The sequence below is a fragment of the Dipodomys spectabilis genome, unplaced genomic scaffold (assembly GCF_019054845.1).
Source record: "Dipodomys spectabilis isolate Male_0828 unplaced genomic scaffold, ASM1905484v1 ptg000024l, whole genome shotgun sequence".
NCBI classification, from domain to species: domain Eukaryota; kingdom Metazoa; phylum Chordata; class Mammalia; order Rodentia; family Heteromyidae; genus Dipodomys; species Dipodomys spectabilis.
In genome coordinates this window covers 26,650,952-26,663,012 of record NW_024870701.1, presented here as the reverse complement: position 1 = coordinate 26,663,012, position 12,061 = coordinate 26,650,952, and the positions used below count along the sequence as shown (strand labels likewise).

The following is a 12,061-nucleotide window of genomic DNA, read 5'->3' as shown; positions in this document are numbered from 1 at the left end:
AAAGTTCCATTCCCAGTCATCTTGGTTTTACAAATTTACTGTTACTTTTTTTGGGGGGGGTCCGGTAGTGGGCCTGAACTCTGAGCCTGGGCACTGTCCCTCAGCTCTTCAGCTCAAGACTAGGGCTCTACCACTTGAGCCACAGTGCCACTTCCGGCTTTTTTCTTTTTGCTTATGTGGTGCTAAGGAATTGAACCCAGGGCCTCATGCATGCAAGGCAAGCGCTCTACCACTGAGCCCTTCAATTTACTGGTATTAACAAAGATTGTCTTTTTGAGGAAGTTTCATGGTGAGATTTCCATACGGGCATACAGTGTCTGGTGATCAAATTTACTCTACTGATTATTATTCCAATTTCACGCTTTGTCAGATTTAAATTTTAGGTAGGTTTTTAAGTCTACTACCTGGGATAGACTGGGTACTATCCCTTGGCTTTCTTGGTCAATGATAGTGCTCTACCACTTGATCCACAGCTCCATTTCCAGCTTTTTGGTGATTGATTGGAGGTAAAGGTCTCACTTCCTGCCTTGGTTGGCCTTCTGAGGTAGCTGGGATTACAAGTATGAGCCACAGATGCTGGGCTGTATCTGTTTTATGAGCTTGGTTTGCTGAACATTTGTGTAAGTGTGTGTACAGAATAATCAGAGACATACTTGAATATTTGTATCCATTTCTCTTAATATCTCATCATAGAAACTCACAGATCATGTCTTTAGTTGACTGGTGAAGACTCATTCTATTACCCTCTCCTTGTTTAGATTTTGGGGGATTATATGGGCAAGAGTAGAGGTTGTACTCAGGGCCTTGTATTTACTAGGCAGGTGCTCTAATGACAATCCACTAACCCTTTTTGTGTTGTGTGTGTCAGTACTGGAATGCAAACCCAGAGCCTCATGCTCTTGTATGGACTTATTTTTTTTCTTTTGCTGGCATTCTACTACTTGAGCCATGCCTCCAGCACTAGTCCAGCTTTATTTGATAGTTAGTTGGAAATAGAGACTTAGGGTCTTTCCTGACCAGTCTGATTTTAAACTGCAGCCCTCAGATCTCAGATTCTTGAGTAGGCAGCGTTACAGAGCTAATGACACTCGACTGTGTTGATTGTTTCTGAGATATGGTTTCTTTATGCCTGGGGCTGACCTGGACTTGATCATCCTATTTAGGCTTCGTCCTGTCACTGGGATGACAGGCAAATGTCACCTCACCCAGCTATTGTTCCTCTCCCATAGCTTGGATGACAGGTGTGTACACTGCACCAAGCAATTAGTTGAGATGGAATTTTATGAACTTTGCTTTGGGCCAGCCTCAAACTGTGATCACCTGATCTTGGTTTCCAAAGTAATAAGGTTACCACAAAGTTGAGTCTCCACACCCAGCTTGTTAACTTTGACATATGGGAATGGTTCCTAAAGCCAAGGCCAACCAGACTTCCTTGTCTGTTTGCAGGAATTGTGCTTGTTGCCATTAACCCTTATGAACAATTGCCGATCTACGGACAAGATGTTATCTACGCCTACAGCGGCCAAAACATGGGCGACATGGACCCTCACATCTTTGCTGTGGCAGAAGAAGCGTATAAGCAGATGGCCAGGTGAGAAGAGACTGGGCCCAGGAGTGCTCCTGGGAATCGGGGCAGGGAGGACGTTGCTACTTGCCTTCGCTGCTGCTGATCACGTGGAGAGGTGATGAGCCTGGGAGGAAGCATGGCTTGCAGCCCCAGTCCTGTTTCCTGCCTCATCCCTTCAGATCTGTACTTGCTCTTGTGAACTTGAACCTGGCATTGTAGAGCAATGGCTCCATAGATTTAGTTCACTTTTTGAGCAACAAAGTCTATTCCTTGTCTTTCATCTCTCTCAGATGAGTACTTTCTTGACCCTCTTCTCTCCTTTTTTGGCATAATAGAACCACTTTATAACCTCTCCATTCGTGTACCCCTGCCTGGTTCCATACACTCATCGAGGACTCCACTTAGAAGACAACTTCTTGAAGTGGCAACATTGTGGGCTCTCTCACGTTCTTGCTGTTTCTCTCCCTCCCTCTCCTTCCTTTTCCCTCCGTTTCTCCCTAGCTCTCTCTCTCTCTCTCCCTCTCCCCTCTCTCTCTCTCCCCCTCCCTCCCTCCTCTCTTTCCCTTTCTCCCTCTCTTTTCTGCCAGTACTAGGGCTTGATCTCAAGGTCTGCGTGCTGTCTCTTAGCTTTTTCACTCAGGCTGGCACTCTGTCACCTGAGCCGGAGCCACGTCCAGCTTTTCTGGTGGTTACCTGGAGATAAGAGTCTCACAGACTTTCCTGCAGAGCTGGCTTTGAACCAGGATCCTCAGAACTCAGTCTCCTCAGTAGCTGTGATTGTAGGAGTGAACCACTAGTGTGCCTGGTCTACAAATTTGTTTCTCTCGCCATGCTAGGGATTGAACCCAGAGCCTTGTGCTTTCTAGTGGGCAAGTGTGCTTCACTGAGCTCCTTCCTCAGCCCTCCCTTTTTATAGCTCTAAAAGACAAGTGCAAATCGGGTTTGCCAGAAAATGGGCTTGGTGGTGGTCTTTAACTTTTCAGATGTGAAGGAGAAGATAGTTTTTATTAGTGTTCAGAGGAAGTGCATGTGTGAGCTAATGCTTAAGTGCTGCGTTCTTTCCAAGGGACCTTGCCTGCCTCTTCTAGCGAGCTCCGTGGAGCTAGTACCAGATGGGCAGTTTAGGTGAATGAGCCAGTCAGTGTTTGGGAGAAAGTCCATTCTTCAGTGGAATTTCCAAGTAACTTTTTAGCCAATGGAAACTTTGTAGTTTCCATGAGGAAAGACTTTGATCAAGTAAAATAATAAAGCCTACTAAAGATATATTTAAACTAAGCAGTACTTAGAGAACTGTGAAAGTTCATAAATAATGATCTGATTTACTTCTCTAAAATAGGGAGCTAAAGTGATGCCACCTTCGACCTCTCTAATTGCATAACAGAGATCCTATTCATCCGCTACGAGAAGCCAGCACAGTGGACTTGCTGCTGGGTACCTCCTGTCTACCATTATGGTTCGGGCAGGTTGTGGGGAGCATGGGCAGTGTGTTCTGTGTACTCTGCCTTGTCACATGTGACAATGGGAGGGCGTGTGTGTGGCACAGAGAAGGGAGGCTCCTAGGAGAGTCCACATTTGCTTCATATGAGGGCAGAAGTTAGCTTGGTGGTGAAGACTTCCTGCCTTTTTAAAGTTAGGACAGTTGCCTAGGTCTTGTCCTTTCATGGATATCTCTGGAGCTGGAGTGCTCCCTTCCCCTCTCCTCCTTTGCCCTCCTCGCCCTTCCCCTTCATATTTTTTGTACCCAATGAATTCTAGGGTATACTGAAATACTTTTTACTGATGTTTTTACTGATGTTTTGTGGTGGTGGTGGTGATCATGGGGCTTGAACTCAGGGCCTGGGTGCTGTCCCTGGAGCTCTTTTGTTCAAGGCTAGCATCCTATCACTTTGAGCCACAGCACCACTTCTGGTTCTTTGGTGGTTAATTGGTGATAAGAATCTCACAGACTTTTCTACCAGGTCTGGCTTTGAACCACAATCTTCAGATCTCAACCTCCTGAGTAGCTGGGATTATAGACGTGAGCCACCATTTGCTGAAGTTTTGATGCAGTATGTGCTCATGGACTACATTAGAAGTATTATACTGAGTGTTTGTGGTCTCATGAGAGAGCTCTCTGAATTAGTTCTATTGTCAAGCAGCACAGTTGGCCTTCCTCTCAGTGATTCTAATTCCTTTAATAGACTCAGGAGAGTCCGTTATGTGGATCACATACAGAGTCTTCAACACTAGATGTGTTGCCAGGGTGAGTGACTTGGTCAAAGTATAAGGGGCTTTTTTTTTAATGTAAAGCACTGAGGTTTGAACTCAGAGCCTCATTCTTGCTAGGCTAGCATTTTATCACTTGCGCCATCCCCCCTGCCCTGCTTTTTGCTGGTTGTTTTGGAGATGAAATGTAGTGAACTTTTCTACCTGGGAAGATGGGGAGAACCACAATCCGCCAGATCTCAACCTTTCAAATAACTCAGGTTGCAGGTGGGATCCTCCAGTACCCAGCGCTTAGTGCAGAGCTTTGTCCCTTCCTGAGATTTAGAGCTGAGCACTACTAGCACCAGAAGAAGAGAAGCAGTAAGAGAAGAGATGCCAGTAAGAGAAAAGGATTAACTGTTACTATCACATTCGTTAATAAAATACTGCACACATCGTGTGTATGAGTTCTGTCCTCTGAACATGGGAAGGGGCTGACTCCCACTGCTGGCTTAACGGTACTTTTTGCTCTTCTCTCTTGGTCCAAGACCCCAAATTCCCTCTGTTTCGTTCTTTTCCCTGCTTCAGTTCCCACCTCAGCCTTTACATTAAATGATGTTCCTGAGGGACCATGAACTGCCAGTCCTTTGGTGGGCTCCTTATGGTCACTGTGGAATTTAAGACCCTTCCCCATTTGTTAAGGAACTAGCTCCCTGTCTGAAGAGAGCGGGCTGGCCTGACCCGCTTCACTGCGGGAAGTCTAAATAGAAGCTGTGCCAGTGTCCATCCAATGGAGTTGGGAGATGGCGTTTACAGAAAACGATAGGATTTTAACTGGGACCTAAAGATTTGGTAGGATGCGCAGGGAGATCCAGGTGAGCTATGGCCACCTGGATCACAGGAGGAGGCCACAGAAGGCCTGGCCACACTGTTCCCATGGTACACTCCTCCCCCCACCGCAAAGGCTGTAGCCCCAGGGGCAGGACCCATGTTGGTGAGGATGCTGAAAAATTGGAAATACACACTGTCAGTGGAAATGTAAATTAGTGCGGCTTCTTTGGCACACATTCAGCAGCTCTTTCAAAAGCTTTCGGTAGATTTTTCCATATTACCCAACAATTCCACACTTAGATACATCCCCAAGATAAATGTTCTCAAAGGAGTGCGTCGTGGGGTGAGCATGTTAAAAATGTGTGGTGATAGACACGCAACTCTGCAAATGTACTCTGCAAACCCGTTGAGTTACCCACTTCAAACGAGCAGATTTTGTGTCAGGAACTAATGCAAGTAAAGGCATTATAAGCAGGGGATGGCACCCAGGCAAATGTGTCCTATGTGGTGAGTGCGCCACAGGGAGTTGTGGGCCTACAGCAGAGGTGAGGCCACATTGCAAAGGCCTTTGGCTGCTGCAGTGAACTATAAGAGAGAAATGTGCACTATTATCAGGTGCACATGGGTCAGTGCAGCTTGTGAAGCTCTGGGTTAGTCTACTTAAACATCCCCCGTGGATGAAGAGCTTCTCGGAGCCTTTATGCCTTCTAAATTTCCTAGACTGGGATGTGGTATGCTAGGGACACAAATCATACATAGACATAACCGTTTTCAAAGATTATCTCAAAGGACTAATGTTCTGTGCAACACCGTTTGGGAAATTCTGGCCTAAAGCAATGGAAACGTTTTAGAGCTTATTGAATAAGAACTTGATATGATACAGGGGATGTTCAGAGAACAATTTTTCTCAGATGGGCCCTATTTCATAATGATCTTTTCCTTCCTCTAATTTGATACCATCTCCAAAGATAAAAATCCATTCTTGTGCAAAGATGAGTTTGTTGTGGAAATAACTTGTCTGTTCCCAGCAACCTGTGTAGAATAAATGAAAAGCTCCAGGGAGTTAACTGTGTGTACTACTTAACTACTTAAGTGGTACATACAGTGTTTTATCTCTTGCACCATCCATACTTTACCCCAAGGAATATGATTATTGCTCAGAGAAGAATAAAATTAATTGACACAAATGCATTTACTTCTCATAGTTGCCACATGAGCCTGGTTTTATCCATGGCACTGAACAGTTTTCAAGGTCAAGGAATAAGTAAATGGGTAGAGATGGAGCTCAGACTCAGTGTTTCCCCAAAGCTTCCTGCTTGGCTAAGAAGCCAGACAGCCTTCTCATTGTCATGGACTATTCTCTGGTCCTTGTCAGACCAGAGCAGACTAACCCTCATGGAAACACTGGGAGCCCAAAGAATGGACTCATCCCTTACTGCTCAGAGTAGCTTGGATTCTGTGGTAGGAGTGAGCCATCTTATTGGACTAGTTGGTCTGCCTCCCTCCCTCCCTGCCTGCCTGCCTACCTGTTTTCCCTCCTTCCTTCCTTCCTTCCTTCCTTTCTTCCTTCCTTCCTTTGAAGCTGTTTATATTTGATTTTTCTTGCTTTTTCTGAAAGAGAATAAAAATACTGCAAAGCAAATCTATTTGCTCAGGTATCCAAGGTAATTGAGCACCCACATTCCTCATCCATCTCTCCTGTGTTACCAAGGTGTGACTAACAATGAAAGCTGGGATCGCCGATGCCTGGGGTGGAGCATGCAGCTAGGTGCACCTGTGGCCCAGGGCCAGGCTGGTGACTGAAACAATGCGGGCCCTTGCCTTCCTAGAGGCGGGGTTTCAAGTGCCAGAGAGTGAAGGCCTGTGCTCAGGGGGTGTAGACACTGGAATCCAAAACCTTTCTTGGGCTCTTGAGAAAGAATATCTGGCTCTGTTGGGATCCCCACTCCTGCAGAAAATGTATAAAGAATTTGAGGGGTCCCAGGGGAGCAGTATGAAAATGAATGTCAGTGTCCATGGTGAAATAAGCTAAATGTGTTCCACTTGGGTGCACAGGAGGGTTTGTTATTTGTCTCTGTTGCAAGTGACAACCCAGAGTGAGCGCGCACACACACACACACACACACAACACAGGCTCTTGTCTGGACAATGAGAAAGGTATGTGTGTGGTATGTTTGCAGGTAGTAAGGAAGTTACACAATCTCCATCTCTGGAAATCAAAACTATAACAACTTCATGGTCAACTCATAGGGCATGCATGATAATAGACTTAATATGTCTTTGAAGCTGTCAGTTCTGAGGAACTTGGATTTTTTAAAATCAAATAGGTGAGCTATTTGCACTTTGAGAACAATTTCTAAATCAAAGGACAACTCTTTTCTTTGATAATCATTTTGTAGTATTAGGGCTTTGTGTTTGCTGGGTAGCTACTCTACCCCTTGAGCCACATTTCTCTCAGATGGGGGCTTGCTTTTTGGGGGGGACTTGCCTGGCCTGAATTGCAGTCTTCTTATATTTTATACTTCTTGCTGTACCCGGCACGACAGGCATATGCCACCATACTTTTTCTTGTTGAGATAAGATCGCTTGAACTTTTTCTGCCCAAGCTAGCCAGGAACTCTGATCCTCCCAGTCACAGGCTTCTGCATAACTGGGATGATAGGCATATGCTATCACATCTAGTTCTTTATTGGTTGAGATGAGGTCGTGCAAACTTTGTGTCCAGGCTGTGATCCTCATCATTTCAGCCTCCCAAGTAGCTAGGATTTCAGGTGTCAACTACCCACTCCAGCGTCTTCCTTAATTTTTGATGTATAGTGACTCTTTATTCTGAGTTCTTGACAGTTGGGGGAAGTTAGGGATGTGAAGTTCTTCAGGTGGAATCTCACATTGTCACTGTGAGAACCTGCTGGTGAGAGCAAGGCCATCTTTTGCTTTACATTTGCTGTGTAGGATGAGCCAGAGTTCTGTGCATAATCTTGTCCCTCCTAATCTACCAAGTGTAGTTGGGCAAAAGCCCAGCTGCTGAGGAACTGTTGAAGTCTCTGGAGTGTGGATGTTAAAGCTGATGGACAGCATGGCTCCTGTGTGCAAGTGTGCAGTCAATGAAGGCATCCCTGGGGAGGTCTGTGAGTCAGGAGCTGTGTGTGATTGGCTGAGTTTTTGTGGTACCCTCTGAAACCATGACTTAGTCAGCTGATCTTTGGCTGAGGTTTTGTTTACTTGAGCATACATTGAGATTTCAAGTAAGGACTCGTCTTCAGTTGCATCGGGGCATGAGCGAGGAGACGCTCTGGATACCTGATCCAGGAACAGCGCTTCCTTTACCTCTCCAGATTTGTGTTTGATTTCACGTCCTAAGCATCAGGCTTTGCTCAGTTCCTCCCTCGTATATTTGCCTGAACCTGTTCTCCGCTGGCCCCTGGGTCTTGCCTGTCGTCTCCTGCTCGGCCTTTTAGTACATACCGACCCTTCTCTCCGAGGGATGCTGCAGTGTCATTGTGATCTTGTCTAATCTTAGATGCTGTCATTTTAAAAATGTGTCTACCTATCATGTTTTGGGTTCTATTTAAATGTCCTAGTGAAGGGAGATGTTCTGTGCCGTGAATATGACTGGTGATGCCATCCGTATTTTAAAAGAAAATAATAGTGTATATTGTCATCTCCTTTTGGAATTGTCAGGTTAAAAAGGAATAGATTTTAGGCAGTTTCTTTTATCCAACTTCTGTGACCCTGCAGAGGTTGTATTAGAAACAGTTGTTTATCTGCAACAGACTCAATGTGCTTACGATGCTAAATCATAAAGCTAAAAAAAAAAAACCTAGCTCATTAATATCCCCTCGGTTTTCCCTGGGGAATCGTAGCATGCTAGAAAGGAGAGAACTCGACATCGTGATAGCAAGCAATAAGATGTCAAACACTGTGGTCAGCAGGTGGTCTTCTGACCAGCCCCATCACAGGCATCTCTGTTGCTTAATTAAACAGGCTCCATTTTAAGCAGCGATTGCTCTGCTCAGTCTCCATTTGCCTTTACCTATAGGCCAGATCTCTGATCTGTGCACCTGTGTAAGAGGTGGGCATTTCCCAACATATGTCATCTTTCTCTGCTCCTGACTCTGGGCCACACATACTCCCTCTTCTTAGGAGAGTGGCTTTGCAGACACTCCCCCATTCTTGTCACCAGTGGGCACTGGCTAGTCTTTCTCTCTGGCATCACTGGATACTGGACACTGTTTCTGGAATGAGGTATATTCAGTTCTTACACAGAATGTCTGCTAGAAGAAACCATGAGTGTCTTTACTTTGAGGAGGTATTCATCTTGTGTCTTAGTTAGTGCTAAATTCTACCCACTTCTGTTCATCTGCATGCCCAATAACTCTTAGTGTTACAGCTTTAATTAGATTTAGTTGACTGGTAGTGATCTGCATTTTAAAATGCAGTTACACATAATTTAGTATATGCATGCACCTGTGAGACAACCACCAAAGTCAGAGAAACAGACATTTCCTTTACCCTCCCTGCAAAGTTCCCTTGAATTCCTACAAGTCCACACCCAGTCCTCAGAAACCATTGATTAGCTGTCATTGTAAACTCATGACTGCCTCTGAGATTTGCTGCCTGCATTCTGCATTTGTATATTTGATTTTCTTCTCCAAGCAAGATTTTCCAGTTATCTGTATTACATTCTATCCTTCTACCTGCCGTCCATGTTTCTACAAGCATATCTTTTTGCATCTGATAGATTAGGTCTCCCTGGCTTCATGTGTATGCAAATTTGAGAACTTGGTCACATTAATTCTTATTCATTATTAGGAAGTATTAGGGTTGAGAGTTAGCTTAGTGGTAGAGGCCTTACCCAGTGCGCACAACCCTGTAGGTTTGACCCCCAGGCCTGCGAATCAGGATGGGTTCCCATTATGTGTTTATTTTTCTCCAGGTACCAATCATTGCTAAAGCCTGTGCACAATGGCTTGGTCAGATGTGACTTGTTCTTGGATTGTTTTTGGTTGTGTCAGAGCAGGGGGGCTAGCACAGACTTCACTATCCTAGCCCCATCCGGTCAAGTTTCTGCATTTAGGGTCCTCTGTTTCCTAAACACAGTAAGAGCATGTATGTGTGTGCCTTTATCTTTTCAGGTTCCTGTAATGCATCAAGGGGTTCGAGCATGTGGTCTGAGCTGAGCTCAGAGTCTGACACTAGGCTGCACTCAGTAGAGATGGGCTGTTGAGATTATGCCTCACCTTTTTCTAGAGTCAAAGTCAAACTTGTCACCTTATATTGGTATCTTCTGGAATTAATACTGCTGGTGACATGTGAATGGGATTTAGTTTTTCAAGGTGTCGGAAATGATTTTCACTGAAAAGAACTAATCGAATGTGAATCCTAGCAGGATGCAATGGCATTTCTATTTACAGTGTCGTAATGCCTTTCACGCCATGTTAACCCTTCTTCTCTTTTCTTTTTTCAACTGCACATTTTCATATTTGTATCCCAGAAGAAAGAGAAGCCACAAACTTCATGAGCTCAGTGGCAAAGGAGGAAGACATGAAGTGAAGCAATTAAGAGCTCAAGGTGTGAGGAACAAGAGCAGTGTCTCAAAACAGAAGCTGGGCAGCCCTGAGCCAGCCCTTGGGTTCACCTTATTCCGTGGATGTAGGGTTTACCTCTGTCTTGGGGAACTAGATGTAACTCATACAACTGTTAAGACAAAACAGGTTGATGAAGGAAAGTGCTTGGTGTGGTTTCCGACATGAAATGTTCAATGGATGTCAGACATGGTGGCAGTAGACAAGATACTGATCAAACTGTGTCATACCTGTCACTCATTTCATGGTGTCCAGAAGAAGGACGTGCTCTGAGGAAAACAGAGTTGAGTGGGGTTCCCTTTGAACTGGTCATCTTCAGGACAGATAATACTTTCTGTCTAAGGGAGATAGGCCAGGCCTACGTACTCAGCAAAGTTCTTGTAGACTTACTCATGGGCTTGTGTTTGGAAATCACCTGTCATGACCACAGTTTCAGTTTGAATCAGTCTAGAGGAAGAACAGCACCAATGGCACTATATTTAAATATATTTATTGCTGGCATGAAAGGCCATCTGTGCTCAGGTATGCACTCAGAGAAACTGCATTGTGAAGGGCTGGGCAGCCTGGCAACATTGTCAGAACATGGACAGTACTGCCCTTAAGTGACACTAACACTAATCCTAAGCAAAGGGAAGTAGTGCATTCCACCACAGAAACCACATTGGCTCATAGCCATTTGCTTGTGAGACACCTAGCCAGATACCACTCACGGACTAAGCACATGGTGGAAGCCAGAAAGCAGCTGTTTACAAGTGTCCACAGGTGAGAGTCACTTCTGTTACCTGCAGTAGTGACTCTGTTGGTTAGTGTTGCAGTCTTCAACCTGCTGGCATGGGCCAGTTTGTAGAAAATGGTATATTGACTTGTACAAGGAACACACACACACACACACACACACACACACACACACACACACACACACACACACACACACACACACACACACACACACACACACACACACACACACACACACACACACACACACACACACACACACACACAGTGGTCTCTCCATATACCTTTAAAGTTTAGGATATCACTTGTGCATATTTTCTAATTTTCATGACAGCATAGTAGCACAGAGAATAATTTATAGCTATATATTTTTGTGAGGGCATGCTCACAGTTATAATTATTGATAAGTGCATTTAAAGCCACATATGCAATCTCTGTGGACTTGTTTGTGTTTCACGTTGGAAAAGCTTTGCTGTGGTTTTATCAGCACCCCTGATACTCTAGAGAAAGAGAGAAGATGGCTGATTCAGGGTAACACATCCCCAATCAAATTAGATATAATTAAGAGTACATTGACATTGCTGCTCTGTTAGTGTCCCTAATCAAAGGCTAGGTTAAAGAGCACTGTTCTTTTCAGAAGCTGTTAATTATATAAGTCACAGTATGCAACAGTCTGAGCTTTAAAAACTAAAAGGAAGGGTTGGGGGGGTGGGGTGTTTCTCATGCAGACTGGCAGAATTAAGTTCCAGCCCCTGACTATGTCTTGCTTGCCCTGCTGGAGTAAGCAGAGGTTCCCCCGGAGAAGCCTCTGTTTCTAGTACCAAATCAGAATCTTGAGGGTAGAACTAAACCATTTGATCTGAAAGCTCCATAGGTGACTCAGAGAGGAGGAAGTTTGGGGACCAGTGTTTGGGAAACTTTGAGAATCGACAAGTATCTGTGATTCCGCTCACAAACAAGAATCTGGTTTTGAGAGTCCCTTTGAAGACACTGTCCTTAAGCTCTGTTGGGTAGCTTTTGACCTGTCAGTGTGAGATGAGGATCTGAGAGTATCTTTTGATCAGGGAAAAAGTTAAAGAAGATGGAGGGCCCTCCATTTTAAGGAGATACTTTGCCTCTTCTGCAGTCATTCTCAGGGCTGCACGGGGCAATCCCC

At 44.8% G+C, this 12,061-nt stretch overlaps 1 protein-coding gene across 1 annotated transcript in view; it reads left to right on the top strand.

The window, feature by feature from the left end:
* Myo5b (myosin VB) overlaps positions 1-12,061 on the top strand; it is a 295,029-nt gene that overhangs the window by 129,836 nt on the left and 153,132 nt on the right. The window contains exon 4 of the mRNA XM_042675118.1: positions 1,447-1,591. Within this exon, the coding sequence (XP_042531052.1) occupies positions 1,447-1,591 (145 nt within the window). The remainder of the gene's footprint in view (positions 1-1,446; positions 1,592-12,061) is intronic.